Below are 14,771 nucleotides of genomic sequence, written 5' to 3'. Positions count from 1 at the left end.
GAAATCTTTTTTGGTCCTCTTATATTGGGGCATCTCAAAGAAAAGCTGCTGTGGCTTGGCCCTGTGGAACAAACCGAGCCTCACAGCAGCAAACACACGCACGGCCGCAGGGCGCCAGCGTCCCATGGGCTGCAGTGCGGCAGCAACACCAGGAACAGGCCTCAGGGCTTGCTGAAAACACAGCAGATTTGGAAAGATATACGTCGTTCTATTTTGTTTTGTCCCTTTCTTCAGTTCACCCTTTCCACAACCACACCTCCAAACATGAAGCTCAAGAGCCTGTATCTCATGTAAGCTTGAGGAAGAGCTCTCCATGTTCGCAAGAAGTTCTTGCTCAGCTTCATCCTACTGAAGGATGAGATTTTGTCCTCAGTCCTGTTCTGTGTGAGAAATTCAGCACATGGGATGCTGAATTCTGTGCCATAAAATACCCCTGCCCCTCCCCAGCTCAGTGAGGCCTTCACACCCAGCTGAGCTTGGCCTTGGCACACGGTGGCCCTGTGCGCACCAGCTCCCCTCTGCAGGCATCACATCAGAGGTGCCTCGTGCTGATAAAGCATAGGCCTGTGCTTCTGCTGCCACTTTTGTCTGCTTGGTTTGGTGTTAGTGGAGAGAAAAAAAAATCTCACTCCCAAAAAAGCAGGTGACAAAATGGTGAAAAATGAATCCCCACCTGTTGCTCCTGTCACAAAAATTGCTGCATTTACTAATTAAATAGATCCATTTACAGTAAAACAGGGATAAGGCACCATATTTGCAAACTTGCTATTGATTTATATTTCATATTTCAGAAAACAAGGGCATTTACATATGCTATTAGCATAACAACATGGCTGCTGTACAGTTGACATTATCAAAATCCAGAGTACTGTAGTGCAAGTGAATTTTATGTCACAGCAGAATCTGAAAATGAGAGCACACTGAATCCACTTCTGTCAGGATATATTTTTATTAAGGGTCAGTATAAATTCCAAAAGAAATTGTGAATAATTTTTTTTAACTAATTACCCAAAATAGAGCCTTCAAATGAAATGTGGTTGAATTTTTAAATAGTCAGGTTCCAGGCACAATACAAATAACTGTCATTTACAAGGCTATCAGGTAATTTAAATTCAGAGTAGCTAAAAACATGTATTGACATTCTCAGTGGAGAAATGCAGCTCTGTTTTACAGGGCTACATCCACAAAAATATTATATACAATATTTTGGCCTTCTCCCACACCAACAGTTCATTGCAGCTGCAAATGTATGAAAAACACTTTGCATCTAGAAACACTACATTTAAGCTTCTGGCTAAAAATTAAACTTTTTAGTAATTACTACAGTAGTTTTTATCTCAAACTTGATAGTAATTAACCCAATCAACACTGCTAAGCTCCTTTGTAAGCACACAACATGACCATGAGCGGAGTATCCAATGTAGTTATTTGAGTGAACTGTGTTAGACAAGCAACATTTTAAATAAATTTCTGGGCAACAGAGGTAGGAATGAAAAATTCTGAATTATGCTAAGTGTTCTGGTCTGCCTTTACCATCACATGTTGTGTTATACTTTTATATGACAAAATAGATTTTCAGTTTCATTTCTGAAGAGTTTTGTGTAACCTACAATGTAGTAACAAGCTAAATAATGTATGTTTTACTCTAGTATTTTAGCTGTCTTCTGACGCGGTGAAAATTCTACATACTTGAGCCAGAAATATCAAATAATGCAAACGTATTTTGGAATATATCTCATGCAAAAATAAGAATCTTGCAAGCATAATTTGGAGTATGATAACTCATGCAAAAATAAGAATCTGTAGCTCCTGTAGAAAACTATCAGGATCCTTTTACTCTACAGAAAATTTTGCACCATGAGAACACATACACACACAATCACACTTCTTTCATTTTGAAAGATACATTCTTCTACAGTGTGCAAAATGAGACCAATACTCTGTTCCAGTCAGTAGTCTGTTACTTTAAATTGGTTAGCTGTCCCATTCTCCATTATTCTGATCATTGTTTTCCTCTTCTTCAGAATCAGCAGACATTTTCTTAATTCTCTGGATGGCTGCCTTAATGCTTCTCTCCAGATCATTAGAGGATCCGTTACTGACATCTTTCTCAGTATCTCGATTCACTTTTCTTAGTTTAACTCCCTGCCGTATGGCAGAGAGGATGCTGTCTTTCACAGAGGCATACGGATTTGACCGTTCCACTTTGCGAAGGTGAACTTCACCACGTTTTAGAGAAGCCAAAACCTCATCCATTGTACCTGCAACAGATAAGTGTAATGTTACCAGAAGAAAGACCAAAATAACCACGCTTAAGAGGTAAAGAACCCTACCGATGTGCTCAGGGTTATTCCTCTCATCTTTACTACAGAGAGGAAAAAGAATGGTCCATTCTGGCACAGACTCTTACAAGCTTCCGCAATGCCAAGCTCTGGAACTGAAGAGTTGAACCTTTGTATTTTGAACTGAGAATCCAGCACCTCTTCAGCATAATACAAGGTTGTGCACTAACAAAGAATCATATACAAAGGAGAATGCTTCTTTTTCGTCATAAATTTATGGGCTTTCAAAAAAATTACTGAACCAAAAAATCTCTTGTACTTTGTATTAGAAACAATCTACCATTCCTACTAGTTTGCTCAGATGCCTGCTGAGTCTGTCAATTGCATTTTTGCTCAGTCAAGAGAAAAATGAAAGGATCTGAGTAGAAGAGCTTCAAACTACACCACTGAAGTCAGTAGGAGCTAGATCAGGCCCTAAGCAGGCAGGCAGCTCTTTTCTGTATGGACTTAAAAAATAATTCCCGTTTTACAACACGATTTAAATCTCAGGCTGTGTTTCTGAACTTCATACCATAAAGAACACCACATTAAGAAAGCTTCTACTTGGTCTCTTAATACATGGTGTAATTTGTGGTTTACTCCTTTTGTTGGATTCTTTGTTGCTAGCGCCAGACTGTCAGACAGGGAAGGCAGTTTCCCTGGACAGCAGTCGACTCCTACAGCCACAGGTCCAGACCATCTGTGCTTCACAGCTGAAAGTATTTTTGTCATGCGCAGTGCGCAGAGGGTTATGAGATTAACATCAAGCACTGAAAATAAAACGTTCTGCTGAATTCTGTGGTACCTTCAGAGTGATAGATATGCCAGAAAAGGATCAAACAAAGATGCACAAAGTTGTCTTGAAAAGCCTTCCAGTAAGTTAAGTCTTAAACCTATTAATTGAATGGGCTGCATGGTAAAAGAGTAGTCAGACTAACAAGTAATAAGAGACACTGCCTTTGGGAAGTATGATAACACATTAGACACTATTTTCAGCACCAGAATATGAACCTCTCCTGGCTTTTCATGTGCAAAGACAAGAGTAGCCAACGTGTAACACAATGTGTTCACAAAGCTGTCGCAATATGTTCTTATAGCAATAATTTATCAATTACTATTACACCAATTAACATGCTGTTTTTCTTCATAAAATGTGTATGCAACTTACTGGATCTCTCCAATGAGCAAAAAAGTATTTTTCTTATCTAAAATTCATGAAACATCAATGCTAGGCTGTGAGTGGTAGTAAATATTAGCTACTATCAAGGCTGTTCCAGTAGCAGTCAGAATACTCTGGTGTACAACTCCTGTTGCTCATCAAAGGTTTTTATGAGCATCTGTGGTACAGTAATCCCATGGACCTCTCAGCCTGAAGCTAACACACTGATCCACTGGATGCACAGTGGTTTGTCATGGTAACCTGACTGCATCTCAGCCCTTCAACTGCTTGTACTTCCTCACACCTTGGAAGAACTAAAAATGCTGAACTTTCCTCGTTGTTTCTGCCTGTGGTTTGCCTTTTAACTGAGGGGATACAAAGGCTGCTTAGATGTATTGTGAACAGTCTGAAAAGGAAAAGGAATGTACTACATTTAAAGACCCGCTTCAGTCTAGTATAAGCTCTACTGTGAAAAATGACAATAAAAAATTGCTGCCTTCCAACTTAGATCAATCTGCCTGACATAGTAAGAATATCTGCTTGCTTTAGAGGCAAAAATAAGCCTGTTAGCAGGATGTAACCAGCGCAGCCTTGAGAGGCTGCTGAACTCTATTCTCATTCAAACTACTGCGTTTCAATTGCAGAGTTCAGCCTTCAATTATACCTGCAGGATCTTACTAACAAAGCAGAGGTGTAACAGAGCAGAATTTTTGCCCTAGGAATGCAAGTATGCCAAAGCTATCCATCTGCCTTTCAAATCCTGGTTGAATTCTGCATGAATTCTCTTCAGAAACCTTTATTTAGAAACAAAGCAAACTGTAAATGGACACAGGCTGTGCATACCTTAGAAATGCAAGCAGCCCAGCTGCTAGCTCTGTAGTACGGAAATCACAAACACTAAAGAATAGCCTTAGCACAACCACAGATTTACCCACAGTAGTCCTTCTGACTGGACTGGACAGGTGATTAATCCACCATCAAAATGACACATTCATTTCAACTGCTGGAAAATTGTGGTAAGAGTAAGTCTGATAATAAAGACTGCTTCTCATCAGCATGAGTAACATAAATCCCCTCTCTCCTTGGAATTTCCTCTGACACCTTTCTACCTATTACACGTGTGGGATCATGAGAAATACAGGTCTTGAATTAAGATCTCCTCAGAATTAGTAGTGCTGTCATTAAGCATGATTTAATCTAACTTGTAAGGCTGTACTTTACGGATGTCAGATTACAGCAGAAAATCAAGTTCAAGCAGGGTAAAAGATTGACCAGAATGCCCAACTTGACAGCATTTCCCAAAAACACTGAGTGACACACTCTGGAAGTCAGGACCCTCGTGAAGCACATCAAACTGGATCAACAAATCAGTTACTCATTCAGGGTCCTGAGTAACAGTCAGTGTTATTGTATGTGGTCTCAATCAAGGCTTTCTCAGGGCTCCATTCCCTTGAGTGAGGGTGCACACTACTATTGGCCAGAAACAGAGGGAGGGAAAACTGAAAAATACAAACAATGAAAAATGAAAAACACCAGTCAATGTGAGCCTACTTACCTATGCAATTATTTATAGCCCTCATGGATGAGTCATCCTGTTTGTGCAGTGCAGAGCTTTCTGCAGGGCCATCAGCTCTAAGGGGAAGTGGCTTGTCCTCTACTGGAGATCGTGTCTTTAAATGGAGAGGTAAGGGAGGAGGTGGGGGGGGAGGTGGTAGACATGGCGGTGGTGGAGGGGAGGATGGAGAGACCACCAACTCTTCACTGTCCTTTTGTTGCTTTGATTCACCAGCAGTAACAAGAATTTGGACAGGGATATCTGCTGGAATATTCTCCTGTGGAGCTTCTGATGCTTTGGTTTCTACTATCAGCAAGCTCTTTGGCTGCTCTGGTTCTGGCCTTGTTCTTGATGAAGGTGGAGGGCACGGTACTGCAGCCCGTTGGGTGACACTTCGTGGCAACCCGTGACTGAGAGGTTGTGGACAAGATGTTTTCAGCACAACATGAGCTGGACACTTCTAAAAAAACAAATTGTAAAGCAGAGTCATATCTCCATTGGCTTGGCCAAAACAGCATCTCCAAAGAGACAAAAAGCCACAGAGCACAAACCCGTACCACTGAAGGAGAACACTGAACACTGACCACATTTAAAAGAACATAAAGGTATTTCTTTCAAAGTCATTTCCTCATTTCTATTCTTTGCAGCAGGCTCTGCACCTGGAAACTACTTCCTTAGTGGACTGAATCCTCATTACAGGCAATCCTTTCAGGCCACCCAAACAGTGGTCTCCGATTTGGATCATGCTCACTTGTGAGCTATGGCTACTTTCTGATGTGTTCTGACACCATTTAGGACTACTGCAGCTCATATTACTTACCTCCCTGAATGTCTTCAGCCTCTCCAGTGTTTTCTGACGTTCCTGGCTTATCCAAGCTTTTTTCTTTTTCTCCTCCTCTTTTTGCTTATCTCTTTTCTGCATTAAAACACAAGTAAGTGAGCATTTATGTGTGAAAACAAGCAGCTACCAGGTCCTCCAAGGCTGCTATTTAGTACTCACTATCTGTATGCTGTGATGCTGCAGGAAGCGTTTCTTGCTCTCTTCTGCCTGTTGCAGTCTCTGTCGATGGTTTGCTTCACACTGATCCTGGCAGAACAGCAAAATTCATGCAGTGCTTGGTCAGTTCACGTTCACCGTGTGCCATCTGTGCCACTAACTCCCATGCACAAGCCACTAACGATGACCAAGGCCAAGTGCTTGGCTGTGCCATGAAGGATGGCTAAGCTCAACAGGTGGCAGATGTGAGACCCTGAAGGTGATTTACGTGGGACTCCTTCATGGCTAAAGCCAATGAGATTTTTTTTATCCTAACTAATGAGAGGGTTATTCATGCTCCAGAAGGAGTATACGCAGATCTTAACAGATCCCTCTGTCTTACATTTAGACTAAAAAAAAAAAAAAAGGCAGCAACAAACTGAAGAAATTTCACCCAAGTACCACCTAGAGGAATGGGGCACTAAGACATGAGAAAGAAGGCAAGAAGGAAGTTAGAAGGGCACTGCACAAATACAGGGCTACTTTCCCTCTGTCCGTTATCTGCCATAGCTCTTATGTACAAAGGTGAGGGAAGCAAAGGTACGTGAAGCACAACAAATGCCTAACAGGGGTACGTTTTGTTAGTAACAAAGTGCCTCAGAGAAACTGCAGGCTTCAGGATTTTCTCCAGGAGTCGCTATTTGTCACTGTACAGAGGGGAATTATCCACATGGCTGTGTAAGCATTTGCAAATCATCTGGCATTCGGCTGTAGTGTTATGTAACCAATAGACAGCAATTAAGTGAACGAAAACAGAAGCAAAGGAAGTGTCTGCCAAGGAAGCAGTTGCAAGCAAGAGACAATGATCATTCACAAAGCATTTCCAGTGTCATTCCCACTTTGTCCGGGGCTAGCAAGGGGCAAATGGCCAGACAGACTTGAGCTTAAACTCTGCTCTCTGCCTCAGCAAAACTGTGCAGGTATAAGGTAAGCCCAGCTCACTGGGAAGGTTCATGAGAGTCAACTGTGATCTCAACTTGTGTCTTCCTACTGTTCTGCTTCAAATAGGAAAAAAGGGAAAAAAATGCCTTTTGCACAGAACTGAGAGGCTGGAGAGAGAATTGCAGTAGTCATATCTCCCCTTCCCTCTCATTCAAAGGTAACGTAAGCATCGCTGTGTGGGTTGTTCTGTCAGTGCAGCTTCCTTCATTGCAGGCCAGGTTTTCTCCTGTGCTGCAACTGCTTTGTGAAAGGCTGCCAGGGCAAAGCTCCAGCTGGCCACAGCAGGGCTTTGCACGAGGTTCAGCTCATAGGGGAACACCTCCTGGGTCACCCACGTAAGTCTGTGCTCTCAGTACACTTGAGAGGCACTTGCACCACACAGTGGAGAGTAAAGTTGGCTTAAAATCACATTGCCCCTCTTTCTGTTTAGGAGGCCTTGGCACCACTTCACGTATCGTCTTGAACGCTCCACCCAAACCCTTGTTGATTCCAGTCCATCCCTCGTGAGTCAACACTCATGACATCAGCTACAGAAAATGCACATCTCCAGGACTGCATTTACTTTTTTGTTCCTGAGGTAGGCTCTCCTCGCACAGACAGTCCCACGCTTTGTCTCCAACTGCTTAATCTTCTGCCTCAGCATCGTCATTTCTGACAAGTTAGCGTAATGTTGTTCCATTGTCTGTTCAATGACCTTGAGCTCCTCAGGATTTTCACATGTATCATAGTAAACAACTTCATCCTGTTTCTCTAGAAAGGCATTTGGCATTTTTTTAAAAACCCAAAAATTGCCACAGTTATTTAAACATTTAAAGAACTAATGACATTTTAAAAGCCACTGAAGGCAGTGAGTTGGTTATTAGAAAGTGTAATGCTCCAGAGCCGAGCTTGGTCCTTCAAAGTCTTACGCAAACACGTCATGTTACTCACAGGGGTGCTTTGCAGGATCAAATTTATGTTGTTAGCATTTGCTGTTATTTAGCTTCCTCTTTCAAATGTCTCTGTGCGTTAACTCCTACCTTCACCGACTGGAGTTTTCCTGGAAAACTCCAGACTGTTCTAATAAACACTGGGTGACTTATTTTATTATTTACCAGGTTTTAATTATGCAACAAGCAGGAGTGATGTTTACCTCAGGGCGTACACAGTAATAGAGAATTCATAGAGCAAGAATAAACATAAACAAGACTGATGCCTATTTTTGTCATAAATATGTTATGAACAGACACTTAAACGGGAATATAAGCAGCACTCAAGTAGCATCTAGCTACAATCACTTCTTTTTGTCATTACAGAAGTATTTTGCCATTTCTACATGTGAAATTACAACAGACTTGTGAAGAAATCAGGACCCATTACAGCAGGTCACAATTTCCACAGTTTCTATACAAAGATTCTGTAAATACATGATCAGTAAACGTTTTCAATGGAAGTTACTCCACATGCCAAACCAGTGAGTGCATGCATTTATCACAGCTGCTGTTAAGATGAGCTATCAGTACAGCTTTCTTTTTGAAAACTTGTGTTATCAATTAAGTGTCAGAAGGCCAAATAATAGATGCTACAGAACCTATGTTTTCCAGTGATGCTTTCTACTAGTGAGACTTAAGTAAGAAAAATATATATTTTTTTATTATATTATACAAAGACAGAGCTGTCATACCACCACTCCTGTGTTTTGGATATGTCCTTAAGTATTTCTTTAGTCTTACCTTTGATCTGCCTCCTTAAAGCATCCAACTGTACAATGAGCAGCATCTCTTCATGTTTCAATACCTCAAGCTGTACATTATATAATTCTAGTTGGGTTTCATAGTAATGTATTTCTAGCTCCTCCACCACAGTTAGATTCTCTTCTTTTTCATCAAGGTTCTCCATCTGTACAGCCCCAAATAGAAAAGCATTAATAACAAACTAAGCACACGGGAAACAAGCACACATGCATGAGTTAATCTACACAGATACCCAAGTATCTGCACAGAGCCTGGCCTAACTGGTAGCTGCTTAGGTGCTTTGGTAGGGAAATAACGTAACATTAGAAAAGGATTGGAGCAGAACTCCAAGGAGCAGAGTCTCATTAGCCTAAAATTGCAATTTTACCTGAAGTCTACCACAAAAGACTTGATTCTAATCTGCACAAATAACATTACTACTACTCTTGGAAAATAAAAATCAGGTATTTCTAGCAGCAGTTAGATAGCATCAAATAGGAAAGATTAGAAAATTAAAATTAAGTAAATATCTCAATTTTGAAGTGTCCACTGAAGATAATAGCTGCTCTTTATCTCCCTAGAACTAACGATTTTAAAGGTTAGTGCCATAAATGCTAACACGATACTTGAAATGTAATCGTTTATCTTAACCTTTCCTAAATGTCTTCATGTGTGCAGGAGCAATATAAAAAAAAGAAAATGGAAACAAGCATTTTTTTCGTAACTTAAAACCATGCTGAAAACCATCTAGTTCAAGCTGTTTGCTTGTTAAATTAAAAATTTATTTTTTTCCCTAAACTGTGCAGAAACACTAGGTTGTTATGGCTTTAATTTTGAAGTATTTACGCATATTTGGGTCAGCTCTGCAACCCTGTAAAATGCTACGCATAGAATGCAGGTGCTTTGCTGAAAGAGGCCTTTCTCAGCTGTTTCATAGACAAGGAGTTTGAAAGTCTCCCCATGACCTCTTTGGTAGATTTTGATCAACCTTTCACAAAACGTTGACAGAAAGGGAGGCTTTGCAGGGTCTTACATTTTTCTGAATGGCAGCTCTCTTCTGTTTCACGCATAGTTCTCTTGCCCTCAGATGCTGAAGGGTTTCTTTAGCTAACATACATTTCAGGTTTTCTAGTCGTGGCAAAGCTGATGCCCAGGTGGCTTTACCAAATCTTTCCTGATCTTCTTCCATCTGTTTCTGCATTGCTGCACATTAAAACATTGCAATAAGATGAGAGAAATGCAGTAAACTAACAACACTAGCGCATTTCTACTATAGCTGCAATAGTAAAAGTGCTGATGCTGCTAAACAATTTCTGAATCTCCTTTAGAAATTACAAGAATAAAAGATTGAATTTATGATTTTGTTCATGTAAGCAAAATGTTTCATTGTAGCACAGACATGCCGTAAGAGCTACACAGTGATCTACTCAGTTAACACACTGAAATCCTTGATGCTTGTACACCAAGGGTTAAAAGCATGCGTGTTTTTTGTTTAGAGATTTGCAGCTGTAAAGTCTCAGTCCTTGATAATGTTTGTGTGAAAGCAAAATGCAAGGTGTAAATCAAATCGGTTAAATGATGTAAATCTTAGGTGAATGTTTCTTTATTAACCTGGACACTCAACGTAACATCAGGGATCTGCCAAGGGAGACTAGTAAAGGTGCTAAGAGGAGCTACCAGTACCGTAGATCAAGTATTTAGGAAACCTTTTGTGTAAATCATTCTGATTACCTGCCAGAGCCTTTACAGTTTCCTTGAAGTAGTTCACAGTTATATCCTGAATGGAGCACACTGCATTCTCAGCTCGCTTAGTCCATTCTTCAGCATCTTTCTGCAAAGCTGCTACTCTTTTAGGCCCCAAATTATCATACTGCAAAGATTTCTGCAAGGAGACAGAATTCTCAGTTATCAGCTGGTTACCATAGTGGTGCAGCCCACATTATGCTGCGCTGACAGACAATTCAAGCAAGGCACAGCTCAGTGGCAAACATGACCTTCTCCTCACCTGCCACAAAGTGAATCACTGCTCATGCTTGTGCATTACCCTGTTCCTCATTCTCTGGTTAACTCAGAACCTTTGCTCCCTAACCATGACTTTAACATTCACTTTCGATTAGTGAATTGGGTTATTTAAGAAAAATACTTCTTAAAATATTTTTAAACTACCATCTTAAAAATCACGACCAACAGAAGTGGTTTAGTTGTTACTAAAAGTAACCCAGAAACACTCTTCTACGTGCAATGTTCTCTTCTATTTTTCCCCCACGTGTTGACAGCACTTCACACTGTCAGGTTCTCCAGCTTGGCAGACTTTCACATGGGAACAGGGATAAAGAAAAGAAACATAAGAGTATTTTCAAGTCCAAAGAGAGCACATGGGTACAAGACTAGTATTCAAATCCTTCTTTTTTAAAAAAATCTAGATTTCATGAGCCTAAGCACCCCTTTGAATTATTTATATAGAAGCCAACTTTGTGTTTCATCCATTCCAATTTTCATTTTACAGCATACTTACAACAGTTCAGCTCTTTTCTGGAACATTAACAGCTCATTTAAATTTGAACAGACCATTTAAGGAAAAATCAAAATAGTAGCTGGCACTCTTTTCCAGGGATATCATAACTTTCAGTATGTGTTTCCAGTTTAAGATGCACATAAAATTAAATTAACAAAGTGGTAAGTCTGAGTCTGTACTTCTAATAGGCTGTAGCAGCAATAGAGAACTGCTTTGGGTGCTAAGGTCTCCCCTGCCTTCTGTTCTCCTACCACAGCTGAGGTAATGTGGTGTCCCAGCACTGGGGGGATGGCATTCTCAACGTCACAAACTAATCCCACTGAACAAAGGCTACTTATATCTCTGTAAATTCAGCTCACCAAAGAATAACCCACAGACAGGTGGGGAAGTTTTCCTTTAAAGTCCTCAAAATGTAGGGAAGGGGAACACTGGTGGAATATGGTTGCATTTCTATTCAAGCCAATACCATGGACTCTGAGATCTCCTGAGAGTGGTTCTACCCTAACTTTGAATTTCTATGTCATGTTTGGTGGATTTGCAGAAGGGGGGGGGGGGGGGGGGGGGAGTAGGTGAAGACAAAACTAGAGAATTTTAAATAATTTGAGCCTAAACTGCTCCAAGAGCAGCCGATGCCCCGCTATGTAACTTGGCCTTTCACTTGATAAGGGCAGACCCACCAGGATTTCCAGTTTGTACAGTGTCGCCAGTTCTCGCATATCTCTGAAGGGCTGCAGCAAATACTGGTAGAACTGCGTCGCCATGGTTACCAAATCCTGATAAGCTTCGTCTTCTTCTTCATAAACCTTCATCAAAGCCACCATTGTGTCAGCACTTTTATGCTGCTGGAGAACCTAGGGGGATAAAAGGTAAATAAGAGTTGGCTGGTTTGCATTTGTGTGTGCTGACTGCCGACGAGCTTCAGTGGAAAGAACCTGCTGTTTATCTCTGGATGGAATAGGCGAGGCTTCCCAGCAAGCCAGGCAGTCAGTAGCCACCCCCAGCGGGAAATATCATTAACACCACACTCCTAAGGGCGCTAATTGCTGCATATTGCGTTAGGAGACTGCAAGGAACATCAGGCATGCCAGGAATTCCAGTAGCTGCGTGCAGGTGACTTGGTCACTGCTTTTTGGAAACATGAGTGGTAAATGGGAATTCTGCAGACTGGAAGGACAAGGAAAGTATTCTTAAACTAGTTTTTGCATCTCTTCCACAATTACTGAATGCCTGCTAATGAGTTTCTGGATCCCAAATTTCATACTTGGCAATGGAAACACCAGACTGCCATCTAAAAATAATAATTCAGAACCAGATTCCTACTCCTGATATAACCTGCAGTTAAGTTCCTTTATCATTTGCACAATTTGTGATAGCTTTCTCTAATCTCAGTCCTAGCAATATTACTTTGTAACCTGTAATCCTTCCAGTGAATGACTCTCTTTCTGACACATCAGTCCCCATCTGAGATCTTTATCTGCTCCTTTGACAAAAACGAAGTTGGGAGCTTCCCCTCAATTACTTGTGCTTATTGGCACCAATCAAAACTTCAAAAACCTTTCTTTGACAGCAGCTGCCAGAGACCATGGCGCACTACACACCAGGACACGGTGAGCCAGCTGGAGGAGCACAGCTGAGCTCCGCTGAGGAACACAGACCTTCCTGAAAGGACACTGCTTGCTCTACAGCTCCTTACGGGAAGGGAACAGTGGGTGCTTGGTGCTACAAGTGGGGGAAAAAAGCCTCAGAAACATGGGCTTGATTGTGCCTCAACTGAAAAGCACTAGAATTAAACTATCACCTTTGCTCTTGCCCACTGGGTCTGGGTAAGAAAGATCGCAGCTGCAAGAGTCCCAGCTGCAGAGCAACCTCCCCAGGGAAGGTCTGTGGAAGCAAGCTCAAGGGCACTGCCTGCCCATCCCCTCCCCAGGCCCAGTGCATTGGAACAAAAGGATACTAACTGCAGCATTTCTGGTAATCCCAGAAGTCCTGTGGCCCCTCACACATTTCCAGGAGCCCACGGTAGCTCACAGCCCCAGGGCTCACCTGTAGCAGTTTACCAAACACACACAGCATCAATGCCTAACAGAAACACAGTGGTTCACTTTCTGGTTCCCCTAGTCCAGCAAGCAGTGAGGGTCATGCTGCTCCTGGAGGATGTTTATAGTGCACAAAGGGAAATTATTTGTGAAATGCACAAGTCACCTGCTGGGAAAGGAGGAGCTTATGGTATCAAAGGGAGAAAGGGCTAACAATTAGTTCACACAACCGTCAGGCCAGACTTTGGCACTTAAGAACTCTGACCACAAAACACCTATCTGGCATAGGCCCGCAGCTTGGCTTGGTTTTAATGAATAACTTGACCAAGAAGCCCCCAGTGAAAGGCATCACTGCAAAGAGGCTGACACCTTCATAAAGAGGTTAGAGAGCTATGGCACGATTGTACTTTCACTTCTGGTTGTCATTCCACTCAGTGCACAACACCGCTGGATATTTTTAGCGACGTGTTCTTGTTGGAGCACTTGCAGCTTAAGCAAGCCCCCAATGCCTTACACTCGCTGCCGGCTGAGCTGGGTTATTCCCCACTTAATAAAGCCGGGCTTGCACAGAGCGAGGACGCTGTCCTTGAGAGCGCCGCCTTAGTGGTTCCTGGGCACCCGAAGTGTTTGTGTAAGCACTCAGCCGAGCGCTGGGCAGGCCCAGGAGCACGACGACATTACAGACACCCCCTCGCTCCCTCCCACCACCCCATCGTCAGCTGGAGCACCCAAGGCTCCTGCAGCTGAGCACCACGCCCGACCCCACGGCTCCACCACCGGGGTACGAGCACCGGCGAGCCCCGCTCGGGGCCACCCCGTGCCGGGAAGCGGCGGCCCCGCTGTCCCGATCCCCTTCCCACCCCCGTGGGGCCCGTACCCGCCGCAGGGCCTCCTTGGCCCGGGCCAGGTGCCCTCGCAGGGCCTTCCCGCGGAGCTCGCGGAGGCTCTCGAAGTACTCCTCGTCGCGGGGCCGCTCGGCGGCGAAGAGGGCGTCCAGCAGCACGCCGCCGCCGCACAGCTCCAGGGCCCAGCCCAGGTAGCGCTCCAGCGCCCGGCACAGCTCCTGCGCCTCCGCCTCGTCCGGCGCCGGGGCGCCGCCGGGGAACAGCACGGCCCAGAGCCCGCCGGCGGAGCGGGGCAGGGCGGGGAAGGCGGGCTCCAGGCGCGGGCACACGGCCGCCAGCTGCCGGTGGACGCCGCGCAGGGCCGGCGCCGAGAAGAGCCCGGCCCAGCTCCGCGGGGCTTCTTCCCCCTCCTCCGCCGCCGCCCCCGCCCGGCCGTGGCAGGTGACGGCGAACGCGTCCTCCGCGGCGTTCCAGCCCACCAGGAAGCGGAGCCGCGGCGGCGGCTGCGGCGGGGCGAAGGCGGTGTCGCGCACGGCCACCCAGCCCTCCAGGCTGTCCGCCCCGGGCTCCGCCATGGCGCCGCGGGGCCCGCCGGAACCCGGCCCCGGCCGCCTTAACCAGGGGCGGTGCACGGCGCGCCGCTCCCATTG

General features: G+C 43.9%; 1 protein-coding gene across 1 annotated transcript; it reads right to left on the bottom strand.

Moving 5' to 3' along the window:
- Positions 1-933: 933 nt before the first annotated feature.
- WHAMM (WASP homolog associated with actin, golgi membranes and microtubules) lies at positions 934-14,738 on the bottom strand. The gene is made up of 10 exons (XM_080607618.1): positions 14,154-14,738; positions 11,918-12,091; positions 10,457-10,607; positions 9,759-9,928; positions 8,726-8,891; positions 7,576-7,763; positions 6,036-6,122; positions 5,856-5,951; positions 5,036-5,495; positions 934-2,261 (listed from the first exon to the last, which is right to left on the bottom strand). Exons 1-10 carry the CDS (start codon positions 14,694-14,696, stop codon positions 1,975-1,977), a joined length of 2,322 nt encoding a protein of 773 aa, XP_080463744.1. The 5' UTR covers positions 14,697-14,738; the 3' UTR covers positions 934-1,974.
- Between the last annotated feature and the right edge of the window lie 33 nt (positions 14,739-14,771).

Source organism: Anser brachyrhynchus (assembly GCF_964034855.1).
Source record: "Anser brachyrhynchus genome assembly, chromosome: 11".
In the NCBI taxonomy this organism is placed as follows: domain Eukaryota; kingdom Metazoa; phylum Chordata; class Aves; order Anseriformes; family Anatidae; genus Anser; species Anser brachyrhynchus.
Note: the sequence above shows the minus strand (reverse complement) of the source record. Positions and strands in the feature narration are given on the sequence as shown.

What these genes read in the sequence shown, in the direction of transcription:
- WHAMM (XM_080607618.1), bottom strand. Translation starts at nt 14,696, where the DNA reads ATGGCGGAGCCCGGGGCGGACAGCCTGGAGGGCTGGGTGGCCGTGCGC. An exon ending in GAGCTGCCATTCAGAAAAAT is followed by an intron (nt 8,892 to 9,758) that starts GTAAGACCCTGC and finishes GGGGCTGTACAG; the next exon opens with ATGGAGAACCTTGATGAAAA. An exon ending in GGCTATAAATAATTGCATAG is followed by an intron (nt 2,262 to 5,035) that starts GTAAGTAGGCTC and finishes TATCTGTTGCAG; the next exon opens with GTACAATGGATGAGGTTTTG.